Source organism: Arachis stenosperma, chromosome 5, assembly GCF_014773155.1.
Source record: "Arachis stenosperma cultivar V10309 chromosome 5, arast.V10309.gnm1.PFL2, whole genome shotgun sequence".
Classification (NCBI taxonomy): Eukaryota; Viridiplantae; Streptophyta; class Magnoliopsida; order Fabales; family Fabaceae; genus Arachis; species Arachis stenosperma.
Genome location: NC_080381.1, coordinates 137,955,535 through 137,976,622, shown reverse-complemented (window position 1 = coordinate 137,976,622; position 21,088 = coordinate 137,955,535). Strand labels below are relative to the sequence as shown.

General features: G+C 26.9%; 2 protein-coding genes across 2 annotated transcripts; both read right to left on the bottom strand.

The window, feature by feature from the left end:
* Positions 1 to 1,309: 1,309 nt before the first annotated feature.
* Positions 1,310 to 4,548, bottom strand: LOC130980038 (transcription factor LAF1-like). Its single transcript, XM_057903637.1, has 3 exons — positions 4,255 to 4,548; positions 3,590 to 3,719; positions 1,310 to 2,079 (listed from the first exon to the last, which is right to left on the bottom strand). Exons 1-3 carry the CDS (start codon positions 4,388 to 4,390, stop codon positions 1,404 to 1,406), a joined length of 942 nt encoding a protein of 313 aa, XP_057759620.1. The 5' UTR covers positions 4,391 to 4,548; the 3' UTR covers positions 1,310 to 1,403.
* Positions 4,549 to 14,215: 9,667 nt separating this feature from the next.
* LOC130982808 (single-strand DNA endonuclease 1) lies at positions 14,216 to 18,471 on the bottom strand. The gene is made up of 14 exons (XM_057906907.1): positions 18,315 to 18,471; positions 18,052 to 18,209; positions 17,196 to 17,257; positions 16,919 to 17,046; positions 16,606 to 16,657; positions 16,392 to 16,464; positions 16,212 to 16,285; positions 15,987 to 16,046; positions 15,794 to 15,887; positions 15,575 to 15,674; positions 15,417 to 15,499; positions 15,127 to 15,227; positions 14,900 to 15,030; positions 14,216 to 14,814 (listed from the first exon to the last, which is right to left on the bottom strand). Exons 1-14 carry the CDS (start codon positions 18,380 to 18,382, stop codon positions 14,301 to 14,303), a joined length of 1,698 nt encoding a protein of 565 aa, XP_057762890.1. The 5' UTR covers positions 18,383 to 18,471; the 3' UTR covers positions 14,216 to 14,300.
* Between the last annotated feature and the right edge of the window lie 2,617 nt (positions 18,472 to 21,088).

The window sequence follows — 21,088 nt, the reverse complement described above, 5'->3', positions numbered from 1 at the left end:
ATAAAACTCTCACTCTAAAATAAGAGTTGGAGTGTTGCAGAAGTAAAAAGATCAAGTGAAGTGAAGTGATGGGATGAGTCAAATTGAAAACAACTGAGGGCAATAAATGCATAATGTATAGGACAATTGAGTTTTCAGGCTTGCATTTAATGAAGTTCATGACCACTATGGCAATGCATCAAGGTTCTCAATGACAGCATAAAAAGCAAAAAAATAATAAACATCACAATCCCTTTAAAGAGAATGGTGCAAAATGACAAAATACTCAGAGAAACAAGTGTTGGGATGTGAAGAATCCTCAAAAAAGCTATCAGATAGTGAGAGATTCCTGCATCAAGATAAATAGCAGTGATCACAGTTTGAAATAAACTGAATTGATTGATATACAAATTTTGATAAGTAAATATCACATTTGACACATTGTTAATATCATAAAGATATATATATTAGACATTTGATGATTAATGTTACTTATGAGTTTGTTATTAAATGTTTAGGGAGAGTATAGAAGCTGCATTGTGATTGTGTGAGTGAAAAAATATATGAACCAATGGACAAAAGTTAGAAAAGACAAGGCACAGATGTATATATCATAAATGGGAAAAAATCATTAGAATTGAACTATTCCAAGGAATGTCATAGAGGGGCCATATTCCACGTGTCAGCTAACAAGACTTATTGCTATTAAATGAACAATAATGATGATGTCAATTGCATTGCAGGGTAACTGAGGAGTCAAATATGTCAACTTGGCTTCTATATTTTGGTACTTTGGTCACTGGTAAATGTTACTTTCACAAATATGTTGGGTACAATTCCAACCCAAAGGATTAAAATTCAATGCTTGGTCCATAGATTATAAAAACCTTTGTTTCATTCATGTGCTGAAAAGGCCATCAAAGTTAGTATGAAGTACTTTTTCTGTTTCTTTCTAATTATTTATTACTATAAAATTCTGATACATTTTAGGTTCATGTGTATATTAAATTGAGGGTGTACTGAATTTGCAATAACTTTAAGTGAAAGGATCGTTATCAATGCCAAAGATATGAGTTAATTTCTTGATCATGACAAAATTAAATGCTAAAGATTTGGCATATATGCTTGGATTTTTTCTCACACTTTAGCCTTATAAGTTCCAATGCTAGAAATTTTAAACATTTACAGACAAACAAATTGATTTAATTAAGACCAGCAGATTTTGACATCTTTATTTGAATCAAATTTACATCAGCAAAAAATATATATATATGAAGAATAACAACTAAATACAGATACATGTCTTGTATATATATATATATCCTTCTGAACTCATATAAGTATACTATAATGCTGAGATTTGTTTGGTTTCAGTATGTAATGTAAGACAATAATAAATTAGAAGACATTTGGAAACTTTGTCCTCATAGTGAATTACTCATAACATACATTGCACCATTGTTGAGGCTGAAATTGCTGCACAAATCAGCATCATCATCAATGAAATGTTGAATGTAGTCATTTCCAACAACCTGATTTGAGAACTTATTAACCTGTGAATTGTACACTTCAGTTGCTGAACATTGACTTAGACTATTCTGATATTCTCCACCAAAGGGTCCTTCTGATGATGACATATGCATCAAATCTTCTTGAAAAGTTGAATTTTGATCAAACCCATTTCCCAATATCATCAAAGACTCATCTGAGTTCATAGAACTACCACCATTTACTTGGTCTAAAGAAAGCCACTCAGCAAACAACAATTTTGGTAAGGAGCCATGTGAAGCCTCCTTGGATAATTGGTAATTATTATTAGTAATATTATTATGATTATGTTCATATGAGTGATCAACTAAATTTGGTGCTGGTTTATCCATGTTTTGTAGTAACAATCCATAGTTTGGATCATTAGTTACAAGTTTATTGGGAGAGAATGAATAGTCTATTGTTTCTGAGCTTGAGGTAGCATACTGAACTTGTTGATGAGATTCATCAATCTCTTTTTCTTTGGCAACTTTCTTCTTCAAATATGAATGCCAATAATTCTTTATCTCATTGTCAGTTCTTCCTGGCAATTTTTGTGCTATCTGAGACCACCTATAACCAAACATAATTCAAGTTAGTCTATAATATTCAGAATAAAATGTTTTCAATTATAGAGAGATTTTATGAAAAAATTTGTGCTTGTTTTTTAAGATAATGTGTTGATTCATATTATTCGTTGATTTAAAATGGATGTAGAGGTGTGGACTTAACTTAGATAAGATTTATATTTCATTTGGAATACACTATATATCATTTTTACTATTAAAATTTTAGATGCTAATAAATTTATTATACATCACAAAAAATAGTATTTATAAACATGATTTTTGTATAACAAATATATTCCGATGTTAATTTTATTCATGAATAGATTTATCAGTATTTTCTTATAAAAAAAATAGTTTATTATCTCATTTGATAGTGAATAATACCTACTTTAGTATTATAGGATTAGCAAATATTATTATTTTAGATTAATATTTGATCAACAATAATTTATACTCATATTTATAAAAAAATTGTACTCATAATTATATTTGCATATATTTATTAGAATTTACATATATAAATTTATATTAAAGACAATTTGATACTTGTGCTAATTAAATACCAACCAAAATTGATAATAAAAAGAAAACCTACTCGCCTCTATTTTTTGTAATACCTAAATCAATATGGTATTTTGTATCATATATTGTATGAACAAATGACAAAGTTCTAAATTTTGCATAAATAATATATTAAATATCAATGATGTCAGATATATATTAAAATTAATTATTAATATAAAATATATATTAAAAATAAATTAAAAAATATATATTTATACACAAATATATAATACTGATTTTAGTGTTAAATTAGTGTATATGCAGCAATTTTTTATTAAATATTATAGGTAACATTTTTTACATAGCAAAGGAAGTTATGCAAGTGCTTTGTTATTAGAAATAAATGAAATCTGGACCCCCACAATAGCACAAGTAGGGATAAAATTTTGTTGACTTTCTGTTCTAAAAATTGGAGGATGGAGGTCTTAGTTAAGCTTATCATGTTCACTACAATGATCATACACATTTCAAAGCATGATAATTGTGAAGAAAGAATAAAGAAGAATTATCCAATTATAAAATGTATAAATAAATGATTGAATGTGATGGAGGGTCAGATAAACAAATAAGGAATATTAGCCCATGTGTCTTTTCTTCTAAGTACATTCACTTAAAAACAAAGGAGCATGCTTTCTATGCCAGTTGTTCATGGTCTACTAACCTATTAGATTTTCCATTTAGCATAAAATATCATTAAATGGAAAATAAGCTGCCAAATCCAATTGAATTCTTTAACTTAAGAGCTTAGAAGAAAAAAACAATGAAATGAATAAAATTTCCTTTCCTTGAACCATTTGCACTAATTATTATTAGGTGATTAAGACTTTAAAATGTTATCATAATTTTGACTTGCAAAGCAATTATCCAATTCAGTTTTAAAATAATAATAATAAATTAATAATTTAATAATTATGAAAAAAAGTACAATTATTTGTGTATGTGTTGCTTACTTGTTTCCCAACATGTGGTGAAAAGTGAGAATTGTATCCTCCTCTTGTTTGGTGAACATGCCTCTTTTTAATCCTGGCCTCAAGTAATTAATCCACCTTAATCTGCAACTCTTTCCATTTCTTTGCAACCCTATGTATTTATATATACATTTAATTATATATGGAGAATACTAGATAAATAATGACTATCTTGAATAACATGAATAATCACCAATTAAATAAAAACACACTACATCTCTAAATTAATCATCTAAATTTTAATATTAAAATAATTATCCGTACGCCTAATGAAATAAACATCCGATATATCTATTGTTCACATTGTTTAAAATTTTCCTTATCTATCTGTACTTTTTCCATTATATATAACAACTCACCATGTAGTAAAATAATGAATACTACCAATCAAAATGATCCTGAACTTCAAATCACATTTCTGATTCTCAATTTGTATTGGAATTAGTGATTAATTATATTGAACAAGCTTATCATTGATGTCAAATTCATTGAAGCATGCCAGCATTAGAAAATAACTAATTAGTATCAAGGCACATTTTATCATATGAAACTATAATTAAAGCAAAGCTTTATATATATATGGAATTAATGAGTGGTAAAGAGAAAGAGAAAGAGAAAGATGAAGAGAAAAATGATGAAACACTAACCTGCTTTAATGGGGACTGAACTCCAACAACCATGACCATAGTTTAGGATATAATTTCTGAGCTTGTTATCTTCTTCAGGTGACCATAACCCTTTTCTGTGTTTTGCTTTTGTTTTTTCTATTTGCTGGCACCCCATTTTCTGTTTCTTAATTATAACACACAAAATTCAGTTTAATGTATGGTATATATATGTAAGCTTTATTGATTCCTTAAAAACAGATATATATGAGGAAGTAGAGACACACGGAATAGACACAAAGAGGCTAAGAGAAAGAGAGAAAGAGAGACAGAGAAAAAAATTAAGAATAATATTTGGCATGGAAACGCTGATTGATATATATAAAGCAGTGAATAATAGTGTTGCTATAATTAATTCAGTTATTCACATACACAAGAGCTTTAATTTGAAATAAAAAGATGTATATAAAAACAAAAGCATGTAACTTCCTTATGTAATAACTATAAATAAATAAATAAACTTTTGTTTTATATATTGGTGTGTGAGTTTGAAACCAGGTTCATTTCATTCTATATACCTCTCTCAAAGGTTACCAACTTGAAAAATGTTGGAATAGTTTTGTACAATTTTTTTTCTATTTGCCATTTTTCTCTGCACCAATCATAGAATTTCTTCAAAAAAATTTTACGATATTTTTCAACCCGATAGATCAAAGGTTAATCTGGGGAGTGAATCCTCTCAAATGAAGAAAAAACTGGATGGTGTCAATTGTGATCTCTCATCTTTCAATACTCTCTCTCATATTTAATTTTGACCCCACTTATAAAGTTAATGGTGGGAGATCACACTGCATTTCCTCAAGTGTTAAAAAAACGGGAGATGATCCATTTCCGTTAATCTGTCGCGAATCTGAATTTCATCTAAAAATTTGCTACTGGTCAATAAATTATTGCCAATATTTACTTAAGCAAACGAGTAAGTTGACCACTCGACCAACTCAAGTTGATTATACTCAAATTAAAAACCACGTCAATGTGCATGGTTTGATTTTTTGCAAAAGGACTGGCCCATTTTGATCATTGTTATTAATTTGTTATATGAGACAGTATATTTTAAACCTTAAGTAGGGTTTATAATAGTTTAATGTCTAATGATTTCCTTTCTTACCTAATAATATCAAAATCTTATTTTATGTTATATTTGGCCTTTGTTAATGATACATGATAAGAATCTTCCAACTTCACCTACAACCTAAAATCCTAAACTATGCCTAATTGATTCAAATTTAATTAATTAATTTGTCTAAGTCCTTAAACACCTAATGTTTTAGGACACTCAATTAGCTTGTTCAAGGTCAACCTTTACCTGCTTTTGTGCCGACACATTTTTTATCCCAAAAGCAATAATTAACATAAAGTACTGTGTGTGTATACAAGACTTGATAAACTCAAACTCTTTGATTTCCTGTTTCGTTATAGTTGTGACCTATGAATAGTAAAATAAAATAAAAATATGTGGAAAAGATAAGTTAAACAAACTTGTAAAATTGTTCTTTCTAGTTTCTTCAAACATTATTTACATCCCAAAGATTTCAAGTATAGTTTAAATTTGGTAAGAGAAAAAATACTGTGTATTTATTTTATTAATATATACACTACAACAAAAATTATTTTTAATAATAAAAATTTAATAACAATAATATAACGATTGTTATATATCTTATTTAACTTATATTTTTGTGTCAATTATATATTTATTGTAATTACTATATATATGTTATAATGATAATTATATACTATTTTTTGTGGCAATTAAACAAATTTTTACCAACAATAATTATATAATTATCATTAAAATCTTTCAGCAACGAAGTATAAAATAATTAATATCTAATTGTTGGTAATTTATTAACGATTATTTTGTTTATTGTTAAAAATAAAATAAATGACTGCTAAAAAAATAATTTTTCTGTAATATAGTAGATGAATAAATATTATGGTATATTTAAATTAATATTAATTAAGTTTATATACTTATTAAATCTAACCTTAAACTTAGTAAATAAGGAAAAAATAAGCAAAGTCCATAATTTGATAAAATTGATGATGTGAAAAGAAAGACCAAATAAACTTAATTAATTAATCTCAAGGGATATGCTTTGATTAAAAAAGGCACTATATATAGATATCTAGGAATATATATGTTATTGCATAAGGAAAAAGACAAAAAGAATTATATATTGTATAGTAACTGATCAAATAATTCCCCTATTCTTGTGGCACACGTCAAATTTTCTCTTACAAAAAATATCCCCTATGATTGGATGATGTATGCATCTAATGAGTGGTGACATAAAATACCAGCTCCAACTAATTAACTATGCAAGAATCAGCGATAAGATTATATTCAAGAATTATTTGAACCAAAATCAACCTTGCCAGAATAATTGCACCTTCAAAAAATTATATGTCTATGATTATTATTATTAAATATATATTAATTAGGTCCACAAAATTATACATTAATAGCTTAGAGGCTGTAATTATTGGAGAAGTATAATAATCTTGATTGACAATAATGTCAAGGTATTATCCACATTATTAACACATACATATGGTTTTGATTCAAAAAAATTTTGTTCCACATGGTTTCAAAACTGACATATATATATATTCTGTCTTCATTGTTTTCCTTAGTTGGCACACATAAAGTATTTGGGAAGCTCCAATAAAAATGCGTAAAACGCTTTTTTATAGAAATATTTATGTGTTATATTATTATTAAACGTATTAGTGAATTGATTATTTTTTAATTTTTTAATAAATTAGAATAAAATCAAATTTTTTATAATAATAACAATAAATTCAATTTTTTTATGAATTTAATTGTATTTTTAAATTTTTAGGAATTTAAATATCCACGAACAAAAATTTAGGGATATATTTATTTTTTTATTAAAAAAATTAAAAATATTCGATTTAAATTGTATAATTTGATCAGATTAAACTAAGTCTAATAATTATAATGCTGACATTTAGATATTAAATTTATTATTATTGTTATAATAAATCGATTTTGTACTGATTTATTAAAAATAAATTATTAATCAATTTAATAAAAATGTCTAATAATAATATGATACATATAACATCTTTAAAAAAATATATTTTTAATGTCTTTATTAAAATAGTCTCCTAAATACATAACCACCTCTATGGCTTTCTCCATCCAAAATTATGAAGGAAAAAGCGTGTATTAGGTTTTGGAATTTTACTTATTAGAAAAATCTTATTAATAACAATAATAAATTAAAGGAACACCCAAAACGAGTACTATTGCCACATCTCTCTCATTTATTTTTGTATGCTCTTCTTAATATACCCTTTATTTTTTATATAAATGAATAATTCAAAGGAAAAATTATTTAATATATTTTATTATAATATTTTTTATTTTTATGAAGTTATAATTAATAAATACTAATTAAATTCATATATAATCTAATTAATATAAAACATGGATTTTTTTTTTTACTATTTTAGTTTTTAAAATAAAATTTTATGTTTCATTTCTTAATTAAAAATAAATTACAATAAAACTACTCTAAAATATTATAATATCTAACATGTATATCCAATATTATACCATTCAGTGTTGGTATTAATCAATAAATAATTTTACTATTATTCAATACACATACAAACACATATATAAAAGAGAACCCAAAAAGACTAATATTATAAATTCTTTAGGTTTTTGTTTCACCTTTTTTTTATTATTATTCTCATTAAATAAACATGATTAATTAGTTTCAGAATACTTAATTAAGAGATGGATAAAATTAAAATACAAATCACTTTAACTAATGTAATTTATTTGGTAGATTATTTTAGTCTAATCCTTAATGGGGATGAAAAGTCTAATCCTTTAATATTATATTAATTACTTCAGTTGATATTAACAAATTACTTTCACTTCATCAAATATTTAGATGGTCTTTTTAAAGCTCACGAAACATGAGAAAAGATTTTAGTTAATAAATTAGTTGGCACATTTTATTCAAATAGAGAAAAATACATAAGCTGAGAAGCAAGGTCATATTTTATTCAAATATTTTAAAATATATAAAAATTTTGGTAGGTTCCGTTTAATATATAATTAATGAAGCATATGCCAAATTCAAAACAGGAACATTTATCCCATCATTGACTCTAATGTGATCTCAATTTGGTCAACGGACACAGGAATATGAGAGAGATGGGACAAACAAAAAAGATTACTCAGTAAGTTCCAAAACTCGTGCAAGGTACATTATTACAAATTTGAGAAGATTTAATCAATAATTAATAATAAAATAGTTAAATGAGATCAACAAGAAATCTTAAATATTGCTGATAATTGAAAATGCGATTCTTTAAAACATAAAATAATGAAGAAATTTTAATAATTGGGTTTTAGTTAAATAAATTAACATACTAGTAATCTCTTTGCCAGATTATTGTTGTACATGCATTAAAAATTTATTAAAAAAATTAGAATTGTTGTACATGCATTGAAAATTGATTAAAAAAATTAGACATCAAGTTAATTGGTTTTAAATCTGGCCACGTACTCGGTACCAAGAGATGTTCATTTCATAATGGACTATATATATTATTATGGTTGAAAATAGCTAGTGATGATAAAATTTTGAGACAGACTTATTTTAATTTATAGTTAGTATTCTTTAACCTATCTATGATTTGGTGTGTTAATATTAAATTGTCCATCAAAATTTCAAAGGTATAATACAAGCATTAAATTAGAATGCCAAAGAAAATATGTAATAAATAGGAAAGTTCATGTGATAAATTTTCTAGAAACTTGTATTGTATTCCAACCATTTTTATTTTATTATGTTATTAAAATTAAATCAATCTTGTCATAGAATCTTAAAAGTTTTGAGAGTTAGAAGAAGTCGCATATTATTTTTTTTTTGTGATAGAGAGATGTGTATCATAAAATAGTATAAGAGAAGAGTGTTTTTATACAAATTGGTGTCTTCAATTTCTTTGTATTTTTAATTTTTTAAATAAACAATGATAAATTGGATGGTTCGATTTATGTTTTTAAAATTAAAAAATTTTTAATACTAAAATTGGATCGTCTGATTTTTATTTTTAAAAATAAAAAAAATTAAAAATATAAATGGAATAGTTTATTTTTTTTCAAATAAATTGGACCATCCAATTTAAATAATATTAATTAAAAAAATATTATATAAAAAATACCTAATTTTTCAATAATAACGTATTACACATATATTTAATTATTATAAAAAAATTAACCTAAAAGAAGTAGTTTTATGAACTCAGAATAAAAATTTAACTCAAAAAAATTACTTCACACTTATAATAAATATCATAATATTATTTTCACAAATATATTTGGTATCACAATTTTATTATATTCTAAAAAACACTCTAAAAAAGTGACTTTTTTTAGGCACAGTACTGAGAAGTTAAAAACTAATTTGTCGCATACATACACAAGATAAGATTTAAATTCCAACATTTGTTTAAGCGGACAAATAAACTGACAACTCAGACCAAACCATGTTAATTGTGTGACAAAGTGAATTGAGGTAATATTAAATGTGGAATCCAAACGTGCTTTCTGCGTTGAAAAAGTTTGTGATGTAAATCTTTTGTTCATAAGAGATCTTAGATTTGTCCATATAAATATCAGAACATGGAGCATGCGACACAGAAAGTTATGAAGTCCTTCTTAAAAGATCAATTCATGGTAGAGCATGCTTAATAAATTAATTGAATTTTTAGATCTAATTGCATTGTTTTCTTGTGTATTAGCTAGGATCTTACTGTGATGGCTTATAACTTATAAGCGTGTAATATTTGGATATAGGTCGTTTGGGAGTCTTCAATAATTACCACAAATTTTGTGTGGTTTTATTTTTCCTTACACAATCTTTGTACTAATTAACAATAATAAAAGAATATTTTACAATACTACTACTATGACGATTATTACTATTTACATAAATAGAGAAACCACAAACAACATTGAATGAAAATAAAATATAATTTAATTATATTATAATTTTTTATTATATTTTTTTACTTAATAAAGAGTTATCAATTATTATTTATTAATAAATTATTATATACATAAAACAATATTTAAATTTTAAAATTATTTTAATAAATGAGTAAACTAATTATTAGATCAAGTAAAATTGTTAGTTATAATTTAATTATATTAATTTAAAACAATGTAGATATTCTTATGGAAGAATTCAATTATGGAAAAATTTAGGGGCTAGTAATTTTATTAAATTTTGGCCAGCATGTAATCAATAGAGAAAAATGAGTCATTGGATGAAATTTCACACTAATCTCACACCATCAAATCATCATTAATAATTAATTAATGACTAATAATCACAAAAATTACTGACCCGTAACATTCCTCTTCAATTATTACATTCACGTATCTAGACGGCGGCCTTTCTCCAAGGTTTTGACTATAATTTTCATTCTAATTTTAGCTAACTCAATTCATTAATTAAGCTGGACTATGATTTGAGATAATATTATTAATAATATCTAATGTTTCGGTTAAGTTTATTTCGTCTTTAACATTTAAAATATTTTATTTTTTTATTTTTGTCTTATTTGATTAAAATTAAAAGTTTTTCTTTTTAAAAATATTACCGTTATCCGTTTCTTTTTCTTATTCTTCTATTATTTTCATTTTCAAATTACACTAGTTACAATTATGATTTTTGCTGCTACTTTAAACAAAAAACAAAACATATTTTAGAAAAAAATTAATTTATTTTAGTTAAAAAATTAAAATATGACGAAATAAAATACTTAAAATAAAAATACATAAGAGATTTTAAAAGTTAAACATAAAATTAAAATTTAATATAAATATCAAAAATTAAAATATACTTTTTATAATAATAATAATAATAATAATAATAATAATAATATTTTATACACTCGTAAACGAAGTCCGATCTTTTGCTCGACCACACTTAATTATATTTTTATTAGTTTAGTAAATCATACTTAGTTTTAATTAATTAAGAGCCGACGGACAAAATAACAACTTATTTTAATCCAATTTAAATTTAACAAAATTATCATTTTATTTTATATACACGAGATATACATTAATTAATATTTTTAAATAATATAATTTCTCCATACTCAATTAAGAGGTTGCGAGTTCGAGTCTCCTATTTTTAGTAAAAAAAATAAAAAAAATCAAAGAAAGTAAAATATTTATTCTTAAAATTTTATAAATCAATAATGAATGAATATATATAGACGGTCTTTTGGTTCTAGCAACATGTGTCCTCATGACAATGATAATGTGGACTTGGTTTAGCTCAACTTTCAACTCATCATAATTGGAGAAACTTACGCATCGAATTATTAATGATTTGACACATTATATTGATTGTGACATCCTTGTAATATACTATACTATACATGAAAAACCAGCTAGCCAATTGAACATTGTTAAAAACTATAATTCCTGCATGGTTAGTATGTATCCAAGTTATTTATTAGCAACGATTATACAGGTCAATTCATATTATGATATAAAATTATCTCCCATAAAAACTTAAATTATTAGATAGAAGTATGTAATAAATTTTAGGTTTAATTACTCTATTATTAATTCTTATATTTTCATAAAATTTATAATTATATTTTTATATATTTTCTTTTAATTATATTTTTAAATTTTATAATTAGGTTTTTTTTATGTAAAAATGATTACAATTAATAAAATATTTTTTCTAAAAAATATATAATAAAAAATTTAATTAAATTTTTAATTATAGATATTTTTAATTTATAAAAAAAATTCTATTAACTACTTTAATATTTTTTATATTGATAAAAATTTAATTATAAAATTAAACTAAAACAGTATATATATTCAAATAAAAAATATAAAAATATAATTATAAATTTTATAAATTTACAAAAATGAATACAATAATTTAACCTAAATTTTATATCTAATAATAATTTCATCGCCTCTCTATTTTAAACTTATAGGTTATTGTATTATTGTGTCATTAACTTAATTATACCAAAGAGAGATTCTCTTCTGTTCAATTCAATAATTTATCTTCTGGTACAATAATTGTTATAAGTTATTCATTTCTTGAGCATGCTTTGCTTCTTTGACTATCTCAATCATAATAAATAATAATAGGCTATACAATTTTGGACAATAATTAAGAAAACAGTATATAAGCTAAGAGTTTATACGTAATTTTGGATTCCCTGTACTACTTACGTGTGCATTTGCATTGCTAAACTTAAAATAAGGTTGGCTGAAATTAAATAGTATTATTTTAAAAAATTACCTACAAGTTATATGTTTAACTTATAAAAGTAGTATATTAAAGTTTAATTCTGATGTATTCATAATTTTTATACAATATTTTAAATTGTATTTATTTTTAAAAATATTTTTTTATATGTTAAATATAAAAAAATAGTTATTTTTATTAATAATATTTGATTAAAAGTGAATCAAAATTAAGTTCATAGATTTAAAATAAAAAAATACTAAAAAAAAAAAGTAAAAGCTTAGGATCTTAACGTATCACTGGCAAAGAATGAAATTCTACTTGAAAAGAATGACCGAATGACACTATAAATGGATGAGGTTCTTTTGGCATTATTGTTAACACGTGGTCCTTATCAAGAGATTGACCAAGACTTTTATACATCTTGTATTTTAATTACTTTACTATGTCTATATTATTTTATGCCGTACAATAGTTTCAATATAGAATTGATCAATATGAACATTTTATATATATGATTTTTCTTATATTTATAATGAATATTCGTTCAAAAAACTTATCCATGATAATAAATAACAAGATTAACATAATCGACCAATATTATGAATAGGGGTGGTAAAACCGGTCGATTCCGTCGGGTTGGCCCGTCGAATCTATTAAAAATATAGATTGGACTAAATTTTGGAACCTGTCAAATTAAAAAAATCCGTCAAACTCGCACTGTCAAATTTGTGGGTTTTGGCGGGACGGGGTGGGCTAATCCATCAGGCCAAGAATTTTTGTTTTTTTTTTTTATTAAATAAAAGAGTGATTACTACTACAAAATTAATAATTATATAATTTTCAAACACTTTTTTTTATTTTTTATTTTTATTCTTTTTTTGATTATTAACTTTATTTATTTAATTTTACAATTTCGTATATATGCTTAAATTATATGACTTATTTTTTAAAACAAAGATGATTCTATTGATAAATATTATTTTGAACAATTTTATTGAAGTTAAAAATAAAAAAAAATAGTAAAAAAAATATATTATAATTTAACTATTTTTTATTTGTATTTAATTTTTTAATTATTATTTTTTGATTAATTTTAATAAATTTTATTCTTAAAAAAAAAAGATCAAGCGAGCTAGCTCGTCAGCCCGCCAATCTGCCATAAAGTAGGACAGGCTAGCATTTTAAACCCACTTTAATTGGCGGGAGGCCCACTCCATTTATAGTACGGACCTAGACAGGGCAAAACGAATTGAGACAGACCGGCTCACTTTGCCACCCCTAAAATTTCAATATTTCAGTAACTTTAAAAAGTGAAGACAAGAGACTGAAAATTTTGAAAATAGAGACCGAAATTTTAATAATATTTTATACCTTAAATACCCTATTTTAATTAATTAATTCTAATTTTATTCTTTGTGCAAATTAAATTAGAACGTCATTCTTATTTTAGTCTTTGTCTCCTATTTTACATAAAAACACAATATTAAAACTTATTTCAATCTGTGTCTCTTAATCTCTAATCCTCAATCTCATTCTCCCAATCATTGTCTCTCTTCCAAACACTACCTCAATGTAGTAGCCAAATCTAAATAATAATGATAACACCAGCAACAATAATTCGAGCTTAATATAATCAAATAAGCGTTAGAATTCTTTCATCAACATATTTAACATCGAAGATGAGTAACAATAATACATCTGTTTTTTACATATTAGTTTACAATTAGAAACAAACATTGCCATTCAGTGCATTTCATTTCTAATACTTGCTAAGAACAATCTCAAGTCTTTTGCTTTCTCCTTGTGTTCAGGTGACATGTCATTTTCTATGTCACTCAAATTAATCACTTCAACATTTTGTTTACTTGATCGTTGTTCATGAGATTTCTTAGGTGCTGGTGAAGGGCTCAGAAGATCTATGACCTCAACTTTATGCATACTTGAAATGGTAATGGAACTAGAAACAGCATCATTGGTAGATATGTTCCTGGTATGTTCGATGTTACCATGAGATTGATATGAAAACTCTGAGGTGCTGAGATCAGTTGCAGCCATTGCAGTTGAAAATCCGAAACTCTCACCATTGTGGTTGCCTTTGTCTCCCAGATTAATATCCAGCAACAAATTCTGAAGCTTTTCATCAAGTTCAGCCACAGATGATGCAGTTTCATTCTTCTTTGATCTTCTTTTCTGAATGTTTTGTTTCTTCTTTTGAGCTTTTTTCTCCTCAAACTCCAAAATCTTCTCAGGACATGCACTGCACATCATGAATAACATAACAAATACTACTTTAAGTGTGATTAAAGGAAGGAATTAAACAGGTTCATCAGTTACATTACTACCTTTCTATAAGATCTGCAGGTACTATTGAAGTTTCAAGTCCATCCATTTTTTCCCAAGAAACTTCATAGCATTCCCTCCCTTGAACTCTTCTGTTCTTGACTATTTCGGAAACAGGACACTTCACAGGGATCTGTAATACAAGAGAGACATCTTCACATTCTATTTCAATTGTGCATCCAATAATATAACATTCTAAGTAAAAACAATACAAGGGGATTAGCAGAACCTCATGTAAAGGAGGGTTCAATCCAAGTTCAGATGAAGTTATCCGCAAATTAGCAAATCTTCGTAAATCTCTCTCAGCGATGCTCGGAAGGATGTAACCATCTATTTCATGAAATGAAACTTCAATCAGCATAACTAACCATCTATTATTGCAAACTTGTAACATTTCTTAATATTAGAATAACATTGAATATAAACTCTATAGTTCTGAACCAATATCATTATTGTCACATAGCAACCCAACTAAAGCATAAGAATATAAGATCTTGACTAATTATGAAGATTAAGAACCTGTTTTCTCTGAAGGCCACTCAAACAATTCAGTACATATCTGATGGAGTTTAATACGTTGAAACTGGTACTGAGCCAAAGCCCTAAAAATAGTTGAAATTACTGATGTCACTCAACAACTATGGTTTACTTGTAACGAATGAACGAAATAAGCCTACCTATGCACGACATCTGAATCTGCTGAGTGACATTTTGGTTTCATATAAGCATTAATTACTTGCAAAACCTTCTCGTCTTTCTGTAAATTATTTACACCTCCTACATAGATAAAAATAGAAGACAAAAAATTCTCACTGATAAGTATCTTGAAAAATGTTCCTGACATGAGTAAAAGTTGTATAAAACTAATGGAACTAAAATGTAGCATAGAAGATAACCTTTTCTTTTTTTGGCCCATTCAAGCCCTTCAGAAGCAATTTTTTTAAGAACAAATTTGTCCCCAATTGATTTTACAATCTGGCAAGCTGATTCCTACAGAAAAGGAGAAAATCAGGCAAAAATATAAGCATCTGTATAACATGTAATCCCCAGCTCTGCTAAGCAACATGGTGTTATTCTGGACCGACTTACCGGACCCAAACCATGAACCCCTTGGTAATAGTCACAGCCAAGAAGTAAAGAGAGAGCAATCTGAAGAATGAACAATTCGAATTAGCAACAGAACTGTTTGAATTAGCAATATACAAACACAGTGCCCAATGACACATAATCAATCAGTTATAAAATGTAAAAATAAAAGAAAACAAGTGTGATGATTCTTAAGTACTACTACTTGAAACTCAATCAGAAGGTTACCAGTGAATCTCTTCCAAATCCAAGTTTTGTTTCAATGTCTGCCATCTCATAACAAACAATATGTCCACCGTCACCTAACCAATAATAAAAAGTTTCTTATAAGTTGTATGTATGGATATAATGAGTAATCAATGCCCAAAAAAATCAACATATGATAAAAAAAAATGGTGTTCTGCTCACCGAGACAGATATCCCTATACACCGTCCTTGCACCAAAAAGAAATATATCTGAATCTGAACTGAAACATCCATCCTACCAAAATTAAAATGGATGGCAAGAGTAACAATACTTTAGTCAACAAAAATAGCATAAGGCATAAGCATCACACGAAAATCAAATAATAATGAGTAAAACAACAGTGTTTGTGGCCAAATAAGTATACATGGTACCCACACATAATGACTCAAAGTTCAACAAAGCACACTGAGCTTCAGCTTCTTCAATCCTGATTTTTGAAAAAAACAGCAATTCAACATTAGTTCAAAATAACACACTTTTAAATCATTTGGTGCAACCTTTTCAATCAACCACTAAAAAGAACTAAAGTAGATACTAGATGTATTCATTTACTCTAGAACTAATATCATCTTAAATTTACAAAAATTAACTGAGAGATTTTCATGGTCTATTAAATACAAAGTTAAATGTACTTTCATGTAGACAAATTATGACAGCATTATTTAGAGGAAAACAGATTACATTATACCCATTCAAACAAGAAATGCCAAGAGCCATCCCCAAGGCTTTAGCCTCCTTTATCATTATAGAAAACTCAGACCCCATGTTTCTTCTTAATGATGTCACTTGCTGTGAGTTAGTTTCATTATGTTCCACCTGTTATTATTAATGTTAGTTAGTTAGTTAGTGAGTTTAAAAGAGGCAAGAAAGGGAATGGGAGAAATATAACATATACAAGTAAATATTTATAAAGTGTGCTATATTTAAAAATGGAAAAAGGAAACAAATATGAGAGGGCAACTAACCTCTTTCCCCATGTTCAAGCGACGCCTATAAGTTGATAATTTGATGGCAGGAATTGACCCGTCTGCCAGACATTGAAGATTACTCATTATCAAGGGTTACAAGAGGCTAATGTAAAAGCAAGCAAATTCAACAGGGATGCATATAGGCAGAATACACGATAATAAAAACATCATAATTAATGTAGGAAGATAAACCCTAACTATCACCACTATAAAAGATGCCATAAGTCAATAGCATACATCGTTACATCCAATTACTGAAAAAACAAGAGCCAGGAAAAAGCATTCACCCCATTGCTTCCTGAATCAAGGGTTTATCCTTAAGTTTGGGACCATTGGTTGTTATGCATATGGTGGATAGGATAACTAATAAAAACCATCAGTAATTCTATACCAATGAAACTAACCTTTAGATGTTTGAACAGTGAAATTCCCAAACTAAAATCAAATTCAGATCCATACTCGTCTCATCATTCTTAAATTACCCCTGCAACTTCAATAACTATACTTCCAGCTCCAATGGTCAATCCAATCACAGTGGACAACCACCACAGTGGAAGAAATAGATACATGTATGCCTAAAGTGTATCACCTCTAACCATAAATAAAAATCACTCACTTTGTTCATATCTATCACAATTCAACTACCCTCCCTGCATTCACTATACCCAAACCTCACCAGTAAAAAATGGAGGCCAAAAAAAAAAGACTCAAATTTGCATTTGAAAGCTACAATCATATAGTTACATAAAAAAAAAAAAAAAAAAAAAATAGAAAACACCCCTTTTCTCTAAAGACTGTGTTTTTAGTTCACCCAAATCTGAAAACTTGAGAAGAAAAATTCTCAGTGGCACACCTGCGACGAAAACAACGTTGCAATTGAGAGCAATGAGAGCTCTGAGGCGGTGAAAGAGGCCTCTGAGGTAAACCTTCTCCTTCATGCAAGCGTGTGACTTGCTCACATTCTGAAGCTGCACCATCCAGCACGATAGGTCCACGCACACCCTCTTGTTCCTGTAGCTCAAAATGAAAAATCCAACATACACCAACTTCAATTCAGCAAAAAGGGTACACAATTCTGCATAAAAAACAGATTTTGACAGTGAAAGTGCGCTTAACTGGAGATGGTGAAGCGGAACCGTTTTCTTGCATGATTCGAGGATGTCCCACAAATTCTTGACACCCATTTTTAGAACGGAGAATGAGAGTATGAGACGTTGCTCTGATTGAGAGGCAGAGACAGTGTTGCTTCTTCAAAAGGAGGGAAAAATGCGAAACTTTTTGGAGAGAGAACGAGAGGTTTCGATTTCAAACTCGTTAGATTGGAAGTAGTTTCGAACAAAGGGACCAAAGAACGACGCCGTTTTGAGACAAATTACGTTTATAATTTAATTCACTAGCTATAATTAACAAAATTTTTAAAATAATTGTTCAGCACAAAAAATTTACTTTTCAACTATAATTATTATCATTTGAAAAGAACCTAAATAATATTGATTTTGATACATCTTTTTATAAACAATACAATACACTTAATAGTTTTAAGTTTTAAAATAATTATTCATATTTATTTATAAAATTTTATGAAAAATAAAATTATTTTACAATTTAACATAATTTAATAGTAATAATTATAATTAATCTATATCCCAAACACTTTGCAAATATGATCGTAACATAATTTAAAGAGTAATTTACCTAAATAAATTAAAATACAACCAAAATTATTCAATTATAATTTTCTATAATTCATTATCTGAATAAATTTTTTCACCTATCATATCTTACACAACAAAATATTTTTACTTTATATTAATCTTTTTACACTACTAATTTATGTGAAATGAATCTTTAATCATCGTTTAAATAAGATAATTAAGTTTAAAATATAATTTTATTTTTCTTTCTTTGATACAGTACAATAATTATATTTCAATATAAATTAATTGTATTTTATTATATCTTAGACATAATAAAATATAATTAATTTATATTTAAAGTGTAATTATTATACTGTATCCAAAAGAGAACAATAAAATTGTATTTTAAACTTAATTATCTTATTTAAACAATGATTAAAAATTCGTTTCACATAGATGGGTAGTGTAAAAAAATTAATATAAAATAAAAATATTTTATTGTGTAGAATATGATATGTAAAAAAATTATTGTATAACTAATATTTAGTATTTTATTGTGTATGATATGGTAGGTAAAAATAAAAAACAAATGTAAAATATGTGTTATGTATATTTTATTGGGGTCTAGAACTTTGTACTATAAAAAAATAGCAAACTATATAAAAACAAAACCAAATGTGAAAAAAATATAATTAAAATTGAAATTTCATACCACACACAATGTTAAATATAAATTTAATAATAAAAATAAAGTGGTAAAATATAAAAAATTTCTATTATAAATGATTTTATTTTTATAAAAAAAATCCGTATAAACGTTTTAAATAGTTTTATTTTGATATAGAAATTAAATTAATTTTTTAATATTTTTATTTTTTATATTAAGATATAAGAAAATATAATACTTGACAAAATAAAATAGGTTAATTATTTAATTTGGAGCTTATTCAAGATTAAGTTAAATATGTAACGGCCGTAAAAATAGAAAACTCTCTCCATCCTCCATTATGAAGAATGGCACTCAACTATTTCACATTTGCCTATCACTTGTCACGATCTTGGACACACTTCAATGCTATCATGCCGACACTCGAATTTACTCAACCTCTCGAGTTAAGACCAAGTCAGTCTAACCCTAAATACTAGCAAGAAAGCTAAGAACACAAGAGAAATGAAGTTTTGGTGGAAATAACATTTTATTACTCAAGTGTTCGTTACAAATGACTCACACATGACCGTTATAAATGCCTCACACATGACCCACACACAAACTCTAACTCTCACCTCCTATTTATAGTCATCCACCTCTTCAATAGATGGTTGGGATTAAATCTAATCTACGGTCTAGATTAATCATCTAAAACCTTCATTACAAATATCTATCATACCACAACTTTCTAAACATTTCTAGATTATTCCATACTACTATTCATATTTCTATATATATCCACACTCTTCTAGAATACTCCATGACCTTCTAAAGTCTTCTAAAACCTTTTAGGGTATTTCGGGACCTTCTAGGACATTCTAGAATGTTCCGGAACCATTTAGAGCATTCTCAAACACTCCAGAAAACTATACAAAAACGGTTAAATTTAACTTTCTAAAATTTATCGTGATATCACCAACCACTCATACAATCCATACCTCGTGACACATGTGGTCTTAGGCTCATCACCATCAGCAATTCTCACTTGGTGATATCCTAACCTCAATCCAATTTTGAGAACCACTTAACTCTACTAAGTTGATCAAACAAATCAGCTATCACAGGAATAAAGTATTTATTCTTGATGGGTTACCTTGTTAAGTGCTCGATAGTCAATGCATAGTCTCAACAAACCATCATGCTTCTTTTGGAATAAGGCTGGTGCGCCATAAGGTGCCTTCGATGGACAGATGAATCCAGCATCTAGCAAATCCTTGAGTTGCTTATTCAACTCCTCAAGTTTTGATGGTGCCATCCTATAAGGTGTTGAGGCAAGCGGCTTTGCTCCTTAATCCAATTCAATCTTGTGGTTCACCTTCCTCTTAGGTAGTGGTTGTTTTGGCAACTCGGGAGGCATCACATCTTTAATTTCTTCAAGGACTTTCTTGATTTTAGGACGAACGTATTCTCTTTCAGATATTGACTCCTCTTGTAATAGAGCCAAATATGTAATCTCTCATTTCTTAAACCCTTTCTTGAGCTGCATAATAGAGAACATCGATGGTCCTCCAACTTTAGAGACTGTAGGGACCATGCATGGAGAC

Coding starts and splice junctions, on each gene's coding strand:
- LOC130980038 (XM_057903637.1), bottom strand. CDS start 4,390: ATGGGGTGCCAGCAAATAGAAAAAACAAAAGCAAAACACAGAAAAGGG. Junction 3,720..4,254: donor TTCAGTCCCCATTAAAGCAG/GTTAGTGTTTCA, acceptor ATAAATACATAG/GGTTGCAAAGAAATGGAAAG. Junction 2,080..3,589: donor CACCACATGTTGGGAAACAA/GTAAGCAACACA, acceptor GTTTGGTTATAG/GTGGTCTCAGATAGCACAAA.
- LOC130982808 (XM_057906907.1), bottom strand. CDS start 18,382: ATGGGTGTCAAGAATTTGTGGGACATCCTCGAATCATGCAAGAAAACG. Junction 16,465..16,605: donor TGAACTTTGAGTCATTATGT/GTGGGTACCATG, acceptor TAATTTTGGTAG/GATGGATGTTTCAGTTCAGA. Junction 15,228..15,416: donor GTGGCCTTCAGAGAAAACAG/GTTCTTAATCTT, acceptor TTCATGAAATAG/ATGGTTACATCCTTCCGAGC.